This window comes from Haliotis asinina, chromosome 6 (assembly GCF_037392515.1).
Source record: "Haliotis asinina isolate JCU_RB_2024 chromosome 6, JCU_Hal_asi_v2, whole genome shotgun sequence".
In the NCBI taxonomy this organism is placed as follows: domain Eukaryota; kingdom Metazoa; phylum Mollusca; class Gastropoda; order Lepetellida; family Haliotidae; genus Haliotis; species Haliotis asinina.
In genome coordinates this window covers 54,805,660-54,820,256 of record NC_090285.1, presented here as the reverse complement: position 1 = coordinate 54,820,256, position 14,597 = coordinate 54,805,660, and the positions used below count along the sequence as shown (strand labels likewise).

Sequence of the window (14,597 nt, the reverse complement as noted above, 5' to 3'; positions counted from 1 at the left end):
AAGTGGCAGATATGTTTAACTGTGGCAATTAGTTGTAGAGCAACAAGCACAAGCAAAACAGCTACAGCCCCCTGAGTGAAGATCTGTATGATATTGACAAGAGGAGACCAAAACTGGCAGTGGTGAGCAACTTTCTTAGCATTCTACCACGCACAGAACTACTGCCAACGATTGCGTTTGTGATAAAACCAGGGCTGGGTTATTTGGTCTGCGTGGGCCGCCCAACTGAACAAATCTGCACTGCAATCAAGGATGCTTTACATGGCAATTAATGGCTATTATCCAGCACATGCTCAATGAGATAGAGACCACCTGCCAGATGGCGCTGTCAGGTTGATCTATCCCATGATGCACCAGTCGTCTTGATGTACTAGCCAACTAATATCTTTCAACTTCAAACCAGTTTTTCTTGTGACAGATGTGTTAAAAAATGGCTGAACACAAAACTTGTCTGGAGGTACATGCTTGTTGTGTAATCAAAAGAGCTTCATTCCTCGACACTGATTGATAATGGTCTTTCAGTCTGAAATATTTTGACATGTGTGAGCGTATTGGAATGTATTTTGTGGGAGCAGCTCCCTAAGCCGAACACATAATGAAAATAACGTCCATCGGTGAAAGATGTCTTGGACTGTCACAGAAATTCTGCAAAATGGAACATAATTTGGATGGCAACGGATAAAAAGTTAACACTGACACAAATGAAAACATGATTTTGAAGCGTGTTAAGTACTGCATCCAGAATGATTGCTACACATAGTCAATATTGACATGAAGTCATTAAGGGACACATGTTAACAGGATGAAGGTGACACTGAATGACAGATCAATCGACAGACAGATGAATTGACCGATGGACAGATTAATGGAAAGACAGATGAAAACACAAATGGACAAACACTTGGACATATCAGTAAACAGATAGATGTACAGGTGTAAGGAATGACAGGTGAACAGACTGATTCCTTGAGAGATAGACTGACTGACTGACAGGTAGACAGATGGATGAAAGGAGGATGGACATTTGCACAGACTGAAGGACAGATGAGCAGATCGATTAGGATACTGATGGATATATGAAGTGACTGAAAATGTAGGGACAGACAGACAGACAGACAGACCTTACCAGACAATCAGGATCCATTGCATAACAGTAGTCTCCTGACGCATTAGTCTCCACCCACAGATGCTCGCTATTGACTGCCTGTTCCTGTAAAGAAATGCAAACTGTTAGACATCAGCTCACATAACTCCTAAGAGATAACAGCTGGTTGCCAGTTCCTGACAGATGCAGATAGTTAGAGACTACAATCAATTATCACCTGCAGATCAAGTAAGTCTGTAGCTGTTTGCATCAGTTGTGACAACAGATAAAAAAACACAAAACATGGTGGTGTGCCCAGTGCTGCTTTAGGTGATATCAGTCAGTAGTAGGTGGGGCAATGGGTGGATCGGTGGTGCCCCGGGTGCTATGAGTAAATAGTGGGTTGGTCAGTGGATGGATCAATGGTGCTTCAGGTGGTGTCAGACAGTAGTGGGTGGGGCAATGGGTGGATCGGTGGTGCTTCAGGTGATATGAGTAATTAGTGGGTTGGTCAGTGGGTGGACCAATGGTGTTTCAGAAGGTATCAGTAAGCAGTAGGTTTAGGTCAATGGGTGGAATGGTGGTGCTTCAGGTGGTATGAGTAATTAGTGGGCTGGTCAGTGGGTGGATCAATGGTGTTTCAGAAGGTACCAGTCAGTAGTCTGTGGGGCAATGGGTGGATCGGTGGTGTTTCAGGTGCTATGAGCACTTAGTGGGTTGGTTAGTGGGTGGATTAATGGTGTTTTAGGTGGTGTCAGACAGTAGTGGGCAGGTCTACTGTTGAATCAGTGGCATGGGATGAACAGTAGGTGTGTCAGAAGATGCATTTGGTGAGTCAGAGAATGGGTATATCAGGAGATGCAACAGGTATGTCTAAAATGCAGTGAGCGCATGAAGTTATAGTGGTCAGGTCACAGGATGCAAAAGCCAGGCAAGAGGAGAGAATGGGCATCAGAGCATGTAGCGGGTGGGTTACAATATGTGTTTGCTGGCATGAGTTGGTAAATTCAGGTAATTGAGTCGTCATATCAAGTATGTCGATAACGCAGTAGGACACACAAGTAGCGACTACATACAAACAGAAACTGATGAAGATTCTCCAAATATTCTGAAAAACTAGGAACATGGAAGCACCATTAGTGCATCAAGTCTTGAATAGCTTAAAAAACTGATAAACAAAATAACCTTTGAAATGCACCTGATTCCAAATTTGGATTCTTAAGTGAGAAATAAAAAAGCATTTTACGCAAGCATTTAATTTCTAAAGTGAACTTGTCTGAAATGTTAGATTCTAAAGAAAAAAAACAGACGCCATTCCAGCAAGCAGTGAACAGAGGCATTATAAGTATCTCATAGACACTAACAGGTCACGAGCTGGAAGTGACTCCACAGCTGTAAAAAGTAAAGTAGAATCTAAATGCCTCAGGGAAAATGTGGAATATTTTCAGTAAAAATACAATAAAAATGTGACAATAGGAGTGAAACAGCTTTTTACTATTGCAGTCAGATGCTTTTTCTGAGTGATCTTTGGGGAAAAAATTAAAATGATTTTCTGATGTTTTGCAGTACGTTCCATTTATTCATTACAGATCCATGAGGTCAGGAATTACTAGTCAGGGCCTTGTCCAACATACAAGTCTTAGTGCTTAGACTAACTCGATTAGGTCACAAGGGAAAGTCACATGACAAGTACTAGTGGTGGGCAGAAGACAAGTTAAGGCAAGTTTCACAAAGCTCTCAAAAGCCTAAGATATATATTTTTACTTGAAACTGTTGTCTTAAGATAGTCATAGTGCTATGAGAGCTTTGTGAAATGGGGCACAGGGCTACCTTTTACAAGCACTAAGGTGATTGTAAGTCGCTAAGGTAACCTTAGTGCAATGTTAAAGAATGGGAGGTAAGGTTAACCTTAGTAAAGATTGCTTTGTGAAAGGAGCTCCAGAGCCATTGTTTTGGTATGATACACCTAAAATCATCTGTAAAGTCATGGATTAAGGACAAGATCATGATCTTCAGCCACTACTATCAATATTGGACTAATATTACATCTCACTGCTACAGTCAGCCTTCCAAATAAGGTGATCAATAATTTCTGATGAAATTTACTGAAAATAATTTCAAGGACATGTGTGCCCCTATTGGTAAATGCCATCTGCAATGATAAAGGACAACACCGTCCAGACACAAGTGAGTGAGTTCAAGTTTTACATTGCGGCGCCATTTAATTTCAGCCATGCTGAGACAAGGCATTAGTTCCAGGTCAATCCAGTCCAGCTAGAAACTTCTCCGTATCGTGCCCAAATTTGTTCTGTTATTTTGCACAAATTTCCTTGTATTACAGTGCCTGAAATTTCATGCGATACAGTTCCCAAAATTCTTGTATTAGAGCACAGAACATTATTGTATTATAATGCAGTACTGTGTAGTAGAGCTTGAAATGTTTATAAATGAAGGCACGGTTCAAAGAGTCACAAAGACACGGATGACATCCATCCAGAAATTGAATCTTTAAAAAATAGCTAATGTCACAATGAAAAAAAAAAAAAAAAAGCATTGCTGTTAACATACTTCAAATGGCATATCAAAGACTCTTTGCAGCTGTCCTTAAGTACAATTGAACAAAAATAGACTTATCACCCTTGTTGGCCCACTAATTACCCAAAGGACATGAAATAAACAAGAAAAACTAAACCTATCTCCCTGCTGTATCAAGTGTGAGCTTCCTCACCTTCGCTCATTCAGTATTGGGTTAGATCAGTGTGTTTGTAACTGAGTCAAAGAAAGGTTCTATTTGTAACACAATCGCTAACAGTGACAGACAGCTAAGGGAATTAATTCAGGCGGAATTGACAGAAAGTGGTGACCAATTTTGAGTTATCCCGTCAAGTGACACTGAGGGTACGCTTTCGGAGCGGTATTGACTGAACCACCATCGAAGCCGGTGTAGCCACACAGAGCCTGGTTCAGACAATCTGACTGAACATGGTCATTGAAATGGACTAATAATTGCCGCCCAAGGACAACAATTCTATTGAAGACTTCCATTTAAGATTCATAAGATGGAAAGAAGGCAACCCAAAATACATTGGAAGAACATTAGGGAACAAGCTTGTCCTTAAGCAATGAGATCTCGGTTTCTGCCACAGTACATTCAACCAAGTATCAAATCTTCTACTTACAGGGACCACTATTTTGCTCTAGTATCTTAGTCACTACATCTGTAGAAGGGCTGTTGTTGCTTGTAATGAATATTTTTTCTATAGATAGGTCAATTAATGAGAAAAAAGTCAATTCTGCCTATCATGTGGGGGATGGATTGAGTGGACATACGTCAGTGACTTGTGGATTGTGTGAGATTTAACCCAAACAATATGGTATGTTGATCAAAATATTGATCTAAGCTACTTTGTGGCAGGATGAGACTAACCACTGCTTGACATGGCAATATGTACAAATGTGTGGATGAGTGAGATAGTAAGTGTGAGTGTGTGAGTGAGAGTGAGAGGCAGTATGAATGGGTGAATTGAAAGTATGAGTGAGAATGCGAGAGAGTATGAGTGAGAGAGAATGGGTGAGAGAGAGTGAGTGAGAGTATGAATGAGAGTATGAGAGTATGAATGAGAGTATGAGAGTATGAGTATGAATGAGAGTATGAGAGTATGAGTATGAATGACAGTATGAGAGTGAGTATGAGTGTGTGAGAGTATGAGTAAATAAGTGAATGTGTCACAGTAGTGAGTGAGTGAATGAGTGTCTATGATTCTCCACTGATACTAGCAGATTCTCCACTGATACTAGCAATGTGCAAATATGACACAGCTATCAGAAATGGCTTCACATACTGTGATCTGGGTATGAAGCGCAAAACCATCAGGATATAACAATGTACCTCAAAGACCTGGCACATAATGAGTAATTCCAAAATATTCATTGTTGAGATCAAAGGAGCCTATTGTTCATTATTACAACATGACACTTTTGAAAAGTCACAACTGAGATTAAGGCCACACTAGTCTTCAGAAATAGATGCTGGGAAAACTGCAACCAAGGGCATCTGCAGGATTTAGTTTCAGATAATACTACCTGTGAATTTCAACTTCACAAACTCAGAATTCCACCAGGTGACATAATATTGGATTATCTGTGTTAAACTATTATTTAACAGGTCTGTCTTGTGCGCTAGGACAGCGAGGTAAAACTAAACAACAACATGTAAAACTAGATGCTAAATGAAGGAATCGATGTGTAACAAGACTACAATGTGTACTGGTTGGTTGGTTATTTTAAGTCTCTCACAGCAATATTCCTGCTATATGTGGCGATCAACAGCATGAGCATCAATCTCCTCAATTGGGATACAATTATACGTGTTGACCAAGTTAGTGAGTCTGACTACTTGCCACTTATGACAAGCATGTGTCACTGAAGATCAGTTCTCACCTGGATTTTCACAGTTCAATGTGTAATGGAGTATGTGGAACAGCAATGACAAACCTGTCCTGCACAATTGATATAAAAAATGGGTCTAACCCCCTAAGGTATGCTCATAGCGCTAACAATGAATAAAGTATTAAAAGAGTCCACTGACATAGTACTCATGGTAGAGAAAGGTTCACAGATGAGGCATGAAGTTTCCATGGGTTGGAGAAAGTTCATCAGGGACGGAATTCCATTTGACCGATGCCATACTACTAATAAATAATAATAAGTAATAATAATAAATATGCATTTCCATAGCATTCATCCATAAATCATATGCTGGGACACAGCGCTGTATATGTTCTGCATAAGACTTGTATCCAAACGATTTAAGGTTCCACTTTGGTGGAACTTTACAAATTTGGTGTAAGCTATCCATGGACAGCCTTGAAACTAAAGTACACTATTCACCCGACTCAGAAATGTCATGTCAATAAATAAGGATATTGACATCCATAAATTCTCACCGTTTAATGTGTATTCTAATTGCTGCTCAAAGGCTTTAAAGACATTACCTATGTTTGATTATGGCCTTCACACAGTCATTACTCATGGGTGACATACATTTACATCTTTCATGTTGCAGCTGAACAGAAAATTAGCACAATAATCTGGACAATCAATTTTTGTTTCAAGACATGTTGGTTTTATTTTTGGCCAAACATTTGATATTTCCATGCTCCAATGCAAGATGCATCATCATGTTACAGACTGTCGGTGACATTTGACAGGAATCTTTCTGTACCATTGATCATAGGGCAGACATATTCCTTTGTGAATACTTGAGAGTAACTGTCGTTTACACTTGTATGAGCACTTGCTGAACTTTCATTTTCTGAACTGCAGGTGCAGTAGCCTTGTGGATAAAGCTTTCGTTTATCATGCCGAATGCCCAGGTATGATTTCCCATATGGGTACAATGCATGAAACCCATTTCTGGTGTCCGACACTGTGATATTGCTGGAATATTGCTAAAAGTGGTGTAAAATCAACTCACTCACTCACAAAAGAGGACCCAGACTTGATTACCTGATTACTTGATTACTTCATGACCTATTTCCCACCCCCATCCCAGCATAAAAGCATTCTCACTCACTCACTGAACTGAAGTGCACTGAGGCATTAGCTTCCCAGTATGACATAAATGTATTCACAAATTACAAAAATAAAACTGCTGTTAGTATACAGTATTGGACTTATAACATCAGGTGGATGACAGGTTACAGTCAAGTTATACATGTATTTTTCTTTGTTTGCTGCAAAACGCTGCATGCCACAATATTCCAGTTACATAACAGCGGTCTGCAATTAATCGAGTATGGATCAAAAAATCCAGTGATCAACAGTATTTTGTCAATATATGTAATTGTGATAAGATGACATTTATCAACCAAGTAAGCAAGTATGACCACATGATTGCACTAGTGGCAAGAAACAAGCCTTTTATGACAAGTAAACAAACAAACAAATGAAGCAGATCCTTGCATCATGGTTCTATGGATATTTACAGGTTATACACACTAACCAATCACTGTCACCTTCAAGCTCATTTACTCTTGGTCATCTATGGAGTAAAAACAGTGATGAAAGCAAATAAAATGATCAGAGAAAATAAGCGATGAGGTGTTCACAAACCAGCTTAAACATCTCGAGTTCTTCAGTTATAACCGCCACAAAAACAATATACATAAAGATTAATAGTTTGTTGCAGAACCCCATACTGAGGAATACTATTTTCCAACGTCAGCAGGTTCTAATCAGGACTATGTTGTAGCTACCTCAAGCAGCTAAAACAGGAAATGAAGAATTCAAACTCAACATGGCGAGACAGCCTTCTGCTACTGAACTGTAAACAAGGTATAACTGTCCAATTTTACATTTGACTCAACAGATTACTTATTCATAAACATGCCTGTGATTGTTTAGCCATTTTCCAAATATAACTAAAACAATCATGTCCAATATCGTATTATTTCAATTTAACAATTTCAATACTATTTTCACAAAACATAACCGACAGCATCCCCCTTTCCTCCATTTTGTTTCTATATGTTACCATTTTTCAGGTTTGTGAACTTCCTGCGTGAGTTATTGGGTGAGTGTGCTAGATTAACATTTAGTCAGATAAAAAACACTATCTCATTTAACAAAAAAAACTTGTATCCACCAAATAATATATAAATTCAAATGGAACCCAAAACTAATTTCAGGGCAAGAGAGGAAGTAATCTGCTCTGACCAATTTCTTCAGACCAGAGCTGGATTCCTTTCTTAATATATTCTCTTGGGCCTGGAAGACTGACTAGCAAGTGTGCATTACCTGAATAAAAAAACTCACAAAACACAACAAAAACATGATAAGCTCAATATACTCATAACTATACTCACTGATTTTTTTTTCATCTTCAAAACAAACATTTTTCTGAATAAAACTATGTACAGTTTGTAATTTTATTAGTCTGGATTTGATTAATGAAACACAACTACTCCACAGCCTGATTTTAGGTCATTCAAGGTCACTCAAGGTCAGTTGAGGTCTAGACATTGTAATTAGCGCTTGCTTGAAACTCAAACATTGTCTCTTTGCATAACTGGGGTAATCGTCTGGACTGCCTGGATTGCTAACCTTGGGTCATTTAGCCCAAACCAGTTCCTCTTCAAGAAACAAAATGATCACTGTTAAGATGCTGATGAATAATTTCAAATAGTACCAATCAGAATGATGTTCATAGGGTGCTGGCACTGTTTGTACAAGGAACATAGAAAACCAAGAGCAGAAGAATAAGAAAGGATTTAAATAATTTGGGCTGGCAACTAGCAACAATAAAAAACGTGAAAATGGATACTAGCAGGGATCAAAAGTATGAGGGCCATAATATCAACCAGCAAGAAAACGAACGTTTTTGGCAAAGGAAAGGATCATAAGAACTCAGGCTAGCAACACTTTAAAAAACTAGGACTAGAAGGATCAAAAGAACTAAGAATGTTGGCACTGTAAGGACCAAACGAACTAAGAATGTTGGCACTGTAAGGACCAAACGAACTAAGAATGTTGGCACTGTAAGGACCAAATGAACTAAGAATGTTGGCACTGTAAGGACCAAAAGAACTACGACTATTGGCACTGTAAGGACCAAACGAGCTAAGAATGTTGGCACTGTAAGGATCAAAAGAACTAAGAATGTTGGCACTGTAAGGAACAAAAGAACAAAGAATGTTGGCACTACAAGGATAAAAAGAACTAAGACTGTTGGCATTATAAGGACTAGGAGTAAGGACTACGAATGTTGGCAATAGAAAGTATCAAAAGTTCTATGACTGTTGGCACTAGACAGGATTAGAAGTACTAGAACTGATGGCAATAGACAGGAGCATGGCATCAGTAACGAAAGAAATAGAGCTACTGACACTGGAAACAATTAAACAGAGGTGGTTGCTAACTAGAAAAGATGGAAACTTTCAATATTCTCTTATCGAACAACCTTGACTTTCGAGAAGACAAAGCAATGCCTTGTACAGAAACAGGTTTATAACAAATGGCTGGCCTACATCAAGCCATGACCAAGGGTAATCCAGAGTCAAACAACAGTCTTTATGAAGGACTTAAAGACTGAATTACTGAATAGATTCATCCAAAAAGACAACACAAAGACTCAAGGGGAAAACAACTGCAAGCAGCTGATAACAAAATGAATGAAATAGCAGAATATTTATTTAGGATCTTGGTACAAATTTGAATCAATTACTAAAGAGAAAGGGTCAAATTTGTTGCTGTTACTGTCTTCATCATTGTGACCTCGTCCAAGCGCTCATCATCGACAGCCTTGAGGCAGCACTACATGTAAGTACTAGCTCCCATAGAGCTGACAACACAACTCCCTACAAGCATCTAAATTAATTATGTTCTTTTGAGAATTGCTTAAAAATAAGCCAATGATTCCCTAACAGACAGAAGAATATTACCCTCTCCTTCAGTCTGTTAGTTTCTATGCATTAAGCCAATAAATTCATTTCATGAATCATTCTTAGAATCAGTTCTCTATACAGGCTAAACATGGACGTGCTCTACCAACAGCTTGTTGTTGTTTATTTGTCTGTCAGGGTAAATACAGGCTAAGGGTATTGATGGGAAAAGATTGTTGAGATTGGGGTACAACAGGGACAGGAATAGGAGACAACAGCGAAGTGTATTTGAAAATCTGTTTAAGATACTGGGCAAGATTTGACTTAATGAAACTGTTTTTGAGTCCTTTCAATCTTGATTAAAATACTTTTACTGATTCTTCCTGTCGTTTTGTTGGCACTGACGAATTGATTGCCTGTAGGGAACAAAAACCCAACACATAAAGTAATTGATTTATAGAGTTTGGGGCCTTCGAGAAGATAGGTTTTCTTGACACCTAATGACAAGCAGCATCGTCCCTTTAACCCTTTCACCCACACACGCCTACAGTTCACGACCCAAATCTCATCTCCTACAGACACCCAGGACAGGCCATCACCTTTTATCAGCACCTTCCTAGACTTGCCTGACACGCACAAGTCCTTCCCATCTTCATCTGGTCACCCCTTCACCTCCACCTCACCATCTTAACTACATTGCTCCAACTCTTCCACCCCCTGCAGTGCTCAAGGTCATGGACTCAAGGCTTCCTTTAACCTAAGTATCCTGACTTAACAGATGAACCTTTCAGCCACTGAAGGACAATGATTTAAAAGTACCGAATATTTTATTCTTGAAGTATGATTACTTTATTCCTTCATGTTATTAGATTTGACTTAGCTGTAAATAAATGGCCTGTCTTCCCTGCAGTTTGAATGGCTAAGAAAGTAGTTTGTATTGCCCTTGTGCTCATTCTCATTATACTCTACTGGTAACAGACTCCTGTTTCCTGAGTGGTTGAAAGAGGAATGGATGTGAGTACATTATTGCACTGAAAAATGTCACTGATTTGCTAGTTGGACAGTCAAGTTTATCATTGCAGTGTTCAATGTATGAAGTTTTCACTTTTGACCCATCTCTTTATCACATTGATTCTAATATACCGTTGTTAGTGTGCACTTAGTAGTGCTGGGAATTGTTGAAATCTAACAATTGATATTTGGTTGATGATTGGGTGAGAAATCACTGAAAATAATTGGTTGACATCATTTTTCAGATTGTCCTGTTCAGGTTGTTACTTAAGACTGGAATATGGAAAAAAAATACATGTGTGGTTCCATTGTTTATTGTTTTACTTAGAAACTGCACAAATTGCATTTGCAAATTTCACATTCAATGTAAAATGATGCAGCTTGCTACTTTAAAGTGACATATCATGAGTATGAACTTTCCAGAGACTTCAAGAAATATTCAGTCTTGACATTTCAGCTAAGTGACTTTTCTAAGAATAAAACAAATTTTCAAGACCTTGAAACTAATACAATATATTCCATGGTCAAGTGTTTCAAACACTGAAGCAGTAGTTTTAAAATCAGTTGTGTTTGATTACGACAAAGAGTTATTGATTGCCAGGTCGTTCAGCGACTGTGACCAATCTTAGATTATTTTGATTAATCCTAACACCACTACAGGTCCATCGACTAGTGTGCCCACATTGTTAAAATCTGTAGTTTTCAACATAATTTAAAGGGCTCAACCTATACAGGATGACATTGATATTTTTGTTTGTTTGCATCACTCAGAAATAGTAAACAAGTATTATGCCAGCCTGAAAACAAGTCTGAGCTTTCTTTTAGTGCTACAATAGTCGTAAGTGCTATACATTAATACTAACTTATGACTATCTTAGTACTAAGAGAGCATTGGAAATCTGGGCCCTGGTTCAGAGTCTGGTCAGACCTACTGACCTGGTGGATATAGATTGATGCTTACGATGTTGTCATGAGACTGTCAGGATTGTACTTAATCAACATTTTACATCTGGAATATTGAGAGTCACATAAGAACAAAATAACAAAACATAACCATCAACAGGTTATATAAAAACAAAAATATAACAAAAATTGTCATTGCCTATCTACAGAAAAGAAATCCTGACTGTTCCAATCTAATTGGACTCTGATCTGTTACAAGTTCTAGAAACCAGCTATCTGACTGCCAAGTCACCATCACATTAAGACTCACTCAAGTCATCTGGCTGCTCTGTACAGATATCAATACATCAGGCTGTTTCAGGGACATCACGTGAGTTGTCACTGAGGGTCACTATTGAGGGCAAAACAACGATTGTGATAGTGATAGTCTATTGCAACATACTACTGCCACATTGATAGTCTACTGCAACATACTACTGCCACATTGATAGTCTATTGCAACATACTACTGCCACATTGATAGTCTACTGCAACATACTGCTGCCACATTGATAGTCTACTGCAACAAACTACTGCCACATTGATAGTCTACTGCAACATAATACTGCCATATTGATAGTCTACTGCAACATACTACTGCCACATTGATAGTCTATTGCAACATACTACTGCCACATTGATAGTCTACTGCAACATACTGCTGCCACAGTGATAGTCTATTGCAACATACTACTGCCACATTGATAGTCTATTGCAACATACTACTGCCACATTGATAGTCTACTGCAACATACTACTGCCACACTGATAGTCTACTGCAACATACTACTGCCACACTGATAGTCTATTGCAACATATTACTGCCACACTGATAGTCTATTGGAACATACTACTGCCACACTGATAGTCTATTGCAACATACTACTGCCACACTGATAGTCTATTGCAACATACTACTGCCACATTGATAGTCTATTGCAACATACTACTGCCACACTGATAGTCTACTGCAACATACTACTGCCACATTGATAGTCTACTGCAACATACTACTGCCACATTGATAGTCTATTGCAACATACTACTGCCACATTGATAGTCTACTGCAACATACTACTGCCACATTGATAGTCTATTGCAACATACTACTGCCACATTGATAGTCTACTGCAACATACTACTGCCACATTGATAATCCAATGCAACCAGACTTGTGAAGGTCCGGGGTAGAATATGCCTTCAGCAACCTATGCTTGCCATAAAATCTGACTATGCTTGTCATAAAAGGCGACTTACAGGATTGGGTGGTCAGACTCGCTGACTTGGTTGACAAGTCAACGGTTCCCAATTGTGCAAAATGATGCTCATGCTGTTGATCACTGGATTGGCATATAGCTGGAGTATTGCTGAGTGCACGTAAAACTGAACTAACTCACTCATTCACTCTAATGCTACCAACTATTGAGTATTGGAAAGGTTTCTCATTTGCAGTCATTCCCCAAATGAATCTATAGTTTATATGAAATAAAAACAAGCTGAAGTAGTTTCAGTGTCTTTTAATAACAGAAGAGAAACTTAGAAACCAGGATCAAGTAAACAGTTAAAGGATAAACTCATTGAAGCTACAAGTCTGCTTCCAAACAATGTTTGTTTAAGAGGTAACAGGGGTGGATAACTCTAATTCAAAGTACTTGCCATATTTTATCAATGGAAGTCAATTACTAAACTATCGATAGTCGCACATACTATCCATGCCTTGATAAAATATCAATGCATCAGTATTTTTTTGTTTCTATCACCTATTGACTTCTATCATACTCAACAATAGCAATCCATCGAAAGTTGGATGCATCATTACAAAAGTTGTACAGATATCGATAAATACTGTTTCAGGAGCAAAAACAAAAGACCATGTTCACATTTTGAGTTACCAAAGTGAAAGACTGATCATTTGGAGGTATAGGGAACCTGGAATTCTGTATTGAGACTATGAATTTTTTTCAGCTACCTTCAGATGCTTCAGTTTGTGTCTACGCATTTAATGCAACTGAGATTTTGTGTTATCAGTCTGAAGCAATAATATTTTTTCAAGAACAAATAAATTTTGTTGAATAAAATTTGCCAAAATATGAAATGCAAAGTGCTTTGGGATGTTGCTGACCACAGGATATTGGTGAAACAGACAGGTACAAAAAATACAGTTCTTTCAGTGAAAGGAGGAGCAGAAGAATTGTGACCTTTCTTTACAAAACATCAGTCTTTCTTTTAAAAATATCCAGAAGAAATAGCGGGTTCATGAAATCCCAATCCACTGAGGGCATGTTCAATGTTGTGTTGCTCGAAACAATTCTACGTTGTAGTTGCACACTTATTTCAAAGTATAGCACAAATGTAGGATTACAATTATGCTTATGAGCAAATTCTGGTGTTGTGCTGACAAATCTAGGGCAATAAGGTGCATCTGTTGCTTGCTTGCTTCTCATAAGTCGGACAGCATCTTGTGAAACCGAGTCACCCACCGACATCTCAGGCTATATTGGGACATCGCAACAAAGTACATTACTATCAATCAAGGAAAAACACTTTGTAATCAATCCCGGAAAAACTCTATCGGTTCAAAGATTCTTGAAATTCCAATCTCTAGGATGCTGCTGTCATGCAATTCCCTCTTGAACAACAACGCTGTGTCTGAGTATAACCGAGGACTGCCATACATCTTATGAAGCACTTCATTACCCATAATGCCCTTCTGTCTAGTACACCTGTATCTACTTGTCTAGGACAGGTAGGACAATGTGATCGCAGAAGGTTAGGCAAGTCGGAGCTTGCAGCCGTGGTCACTGGGAAAAGCAACAACTGTGGCAAGATACCTAGAGACATGGACAATAATTATGTTGTGCCATGGGTTTTATTTGGTTAAGTAGATGTGGAGCAATATAGATGCATTTACTGCAAGAGTGAGTGAGTGAGTGAGTGAGTGAGTGAGTGAGTGAGTGAGTGAGTGAGTGAGTGAGTGGTTTATGCAGCTTTTTAGTAATATTCCAGCAATATCACAGCAGGGAACACCAGAAAATGGGCTTCACACACTGTACTCATGTTGAGATTTGAAGGTGAACTTCATCGTGAACATGACATGATGAGTGAGGCATTCCACCACTCCTTGTTAAAATGTTGCTTGTTGGATAATTATGCAGCCCCATGGATATTTATTAAGTAAA

General features: G+C 38.6%; 1 protein-coding gene across 10 annotated transcripts in view; it reads right to left on the bottom strand.

Moving 5' to 3' along the window:
• The window catches only part of LOC137287555 (diacylglycerol kinase zeta-like), a 309,083-nt gene that overhangs the window by 76,510 nt on the left and 217,976 nt on the right, over nt 1-14,597 (bottom strand). For all 10 annotated transcript variants that reach the window (XM_067819919.1, XM_067819909.1, XM_067819912.1 and 7 more), the window contains one exon: nt 1,127-1,210. In XM_067819919.1, the coding sequence (XP_067676020.1) occupies nt 1,127-1,210 (84 nt within the window). The remainder of the gene's footprint in view (nt 1-1,126; nt 1,211-14,597) is intronic.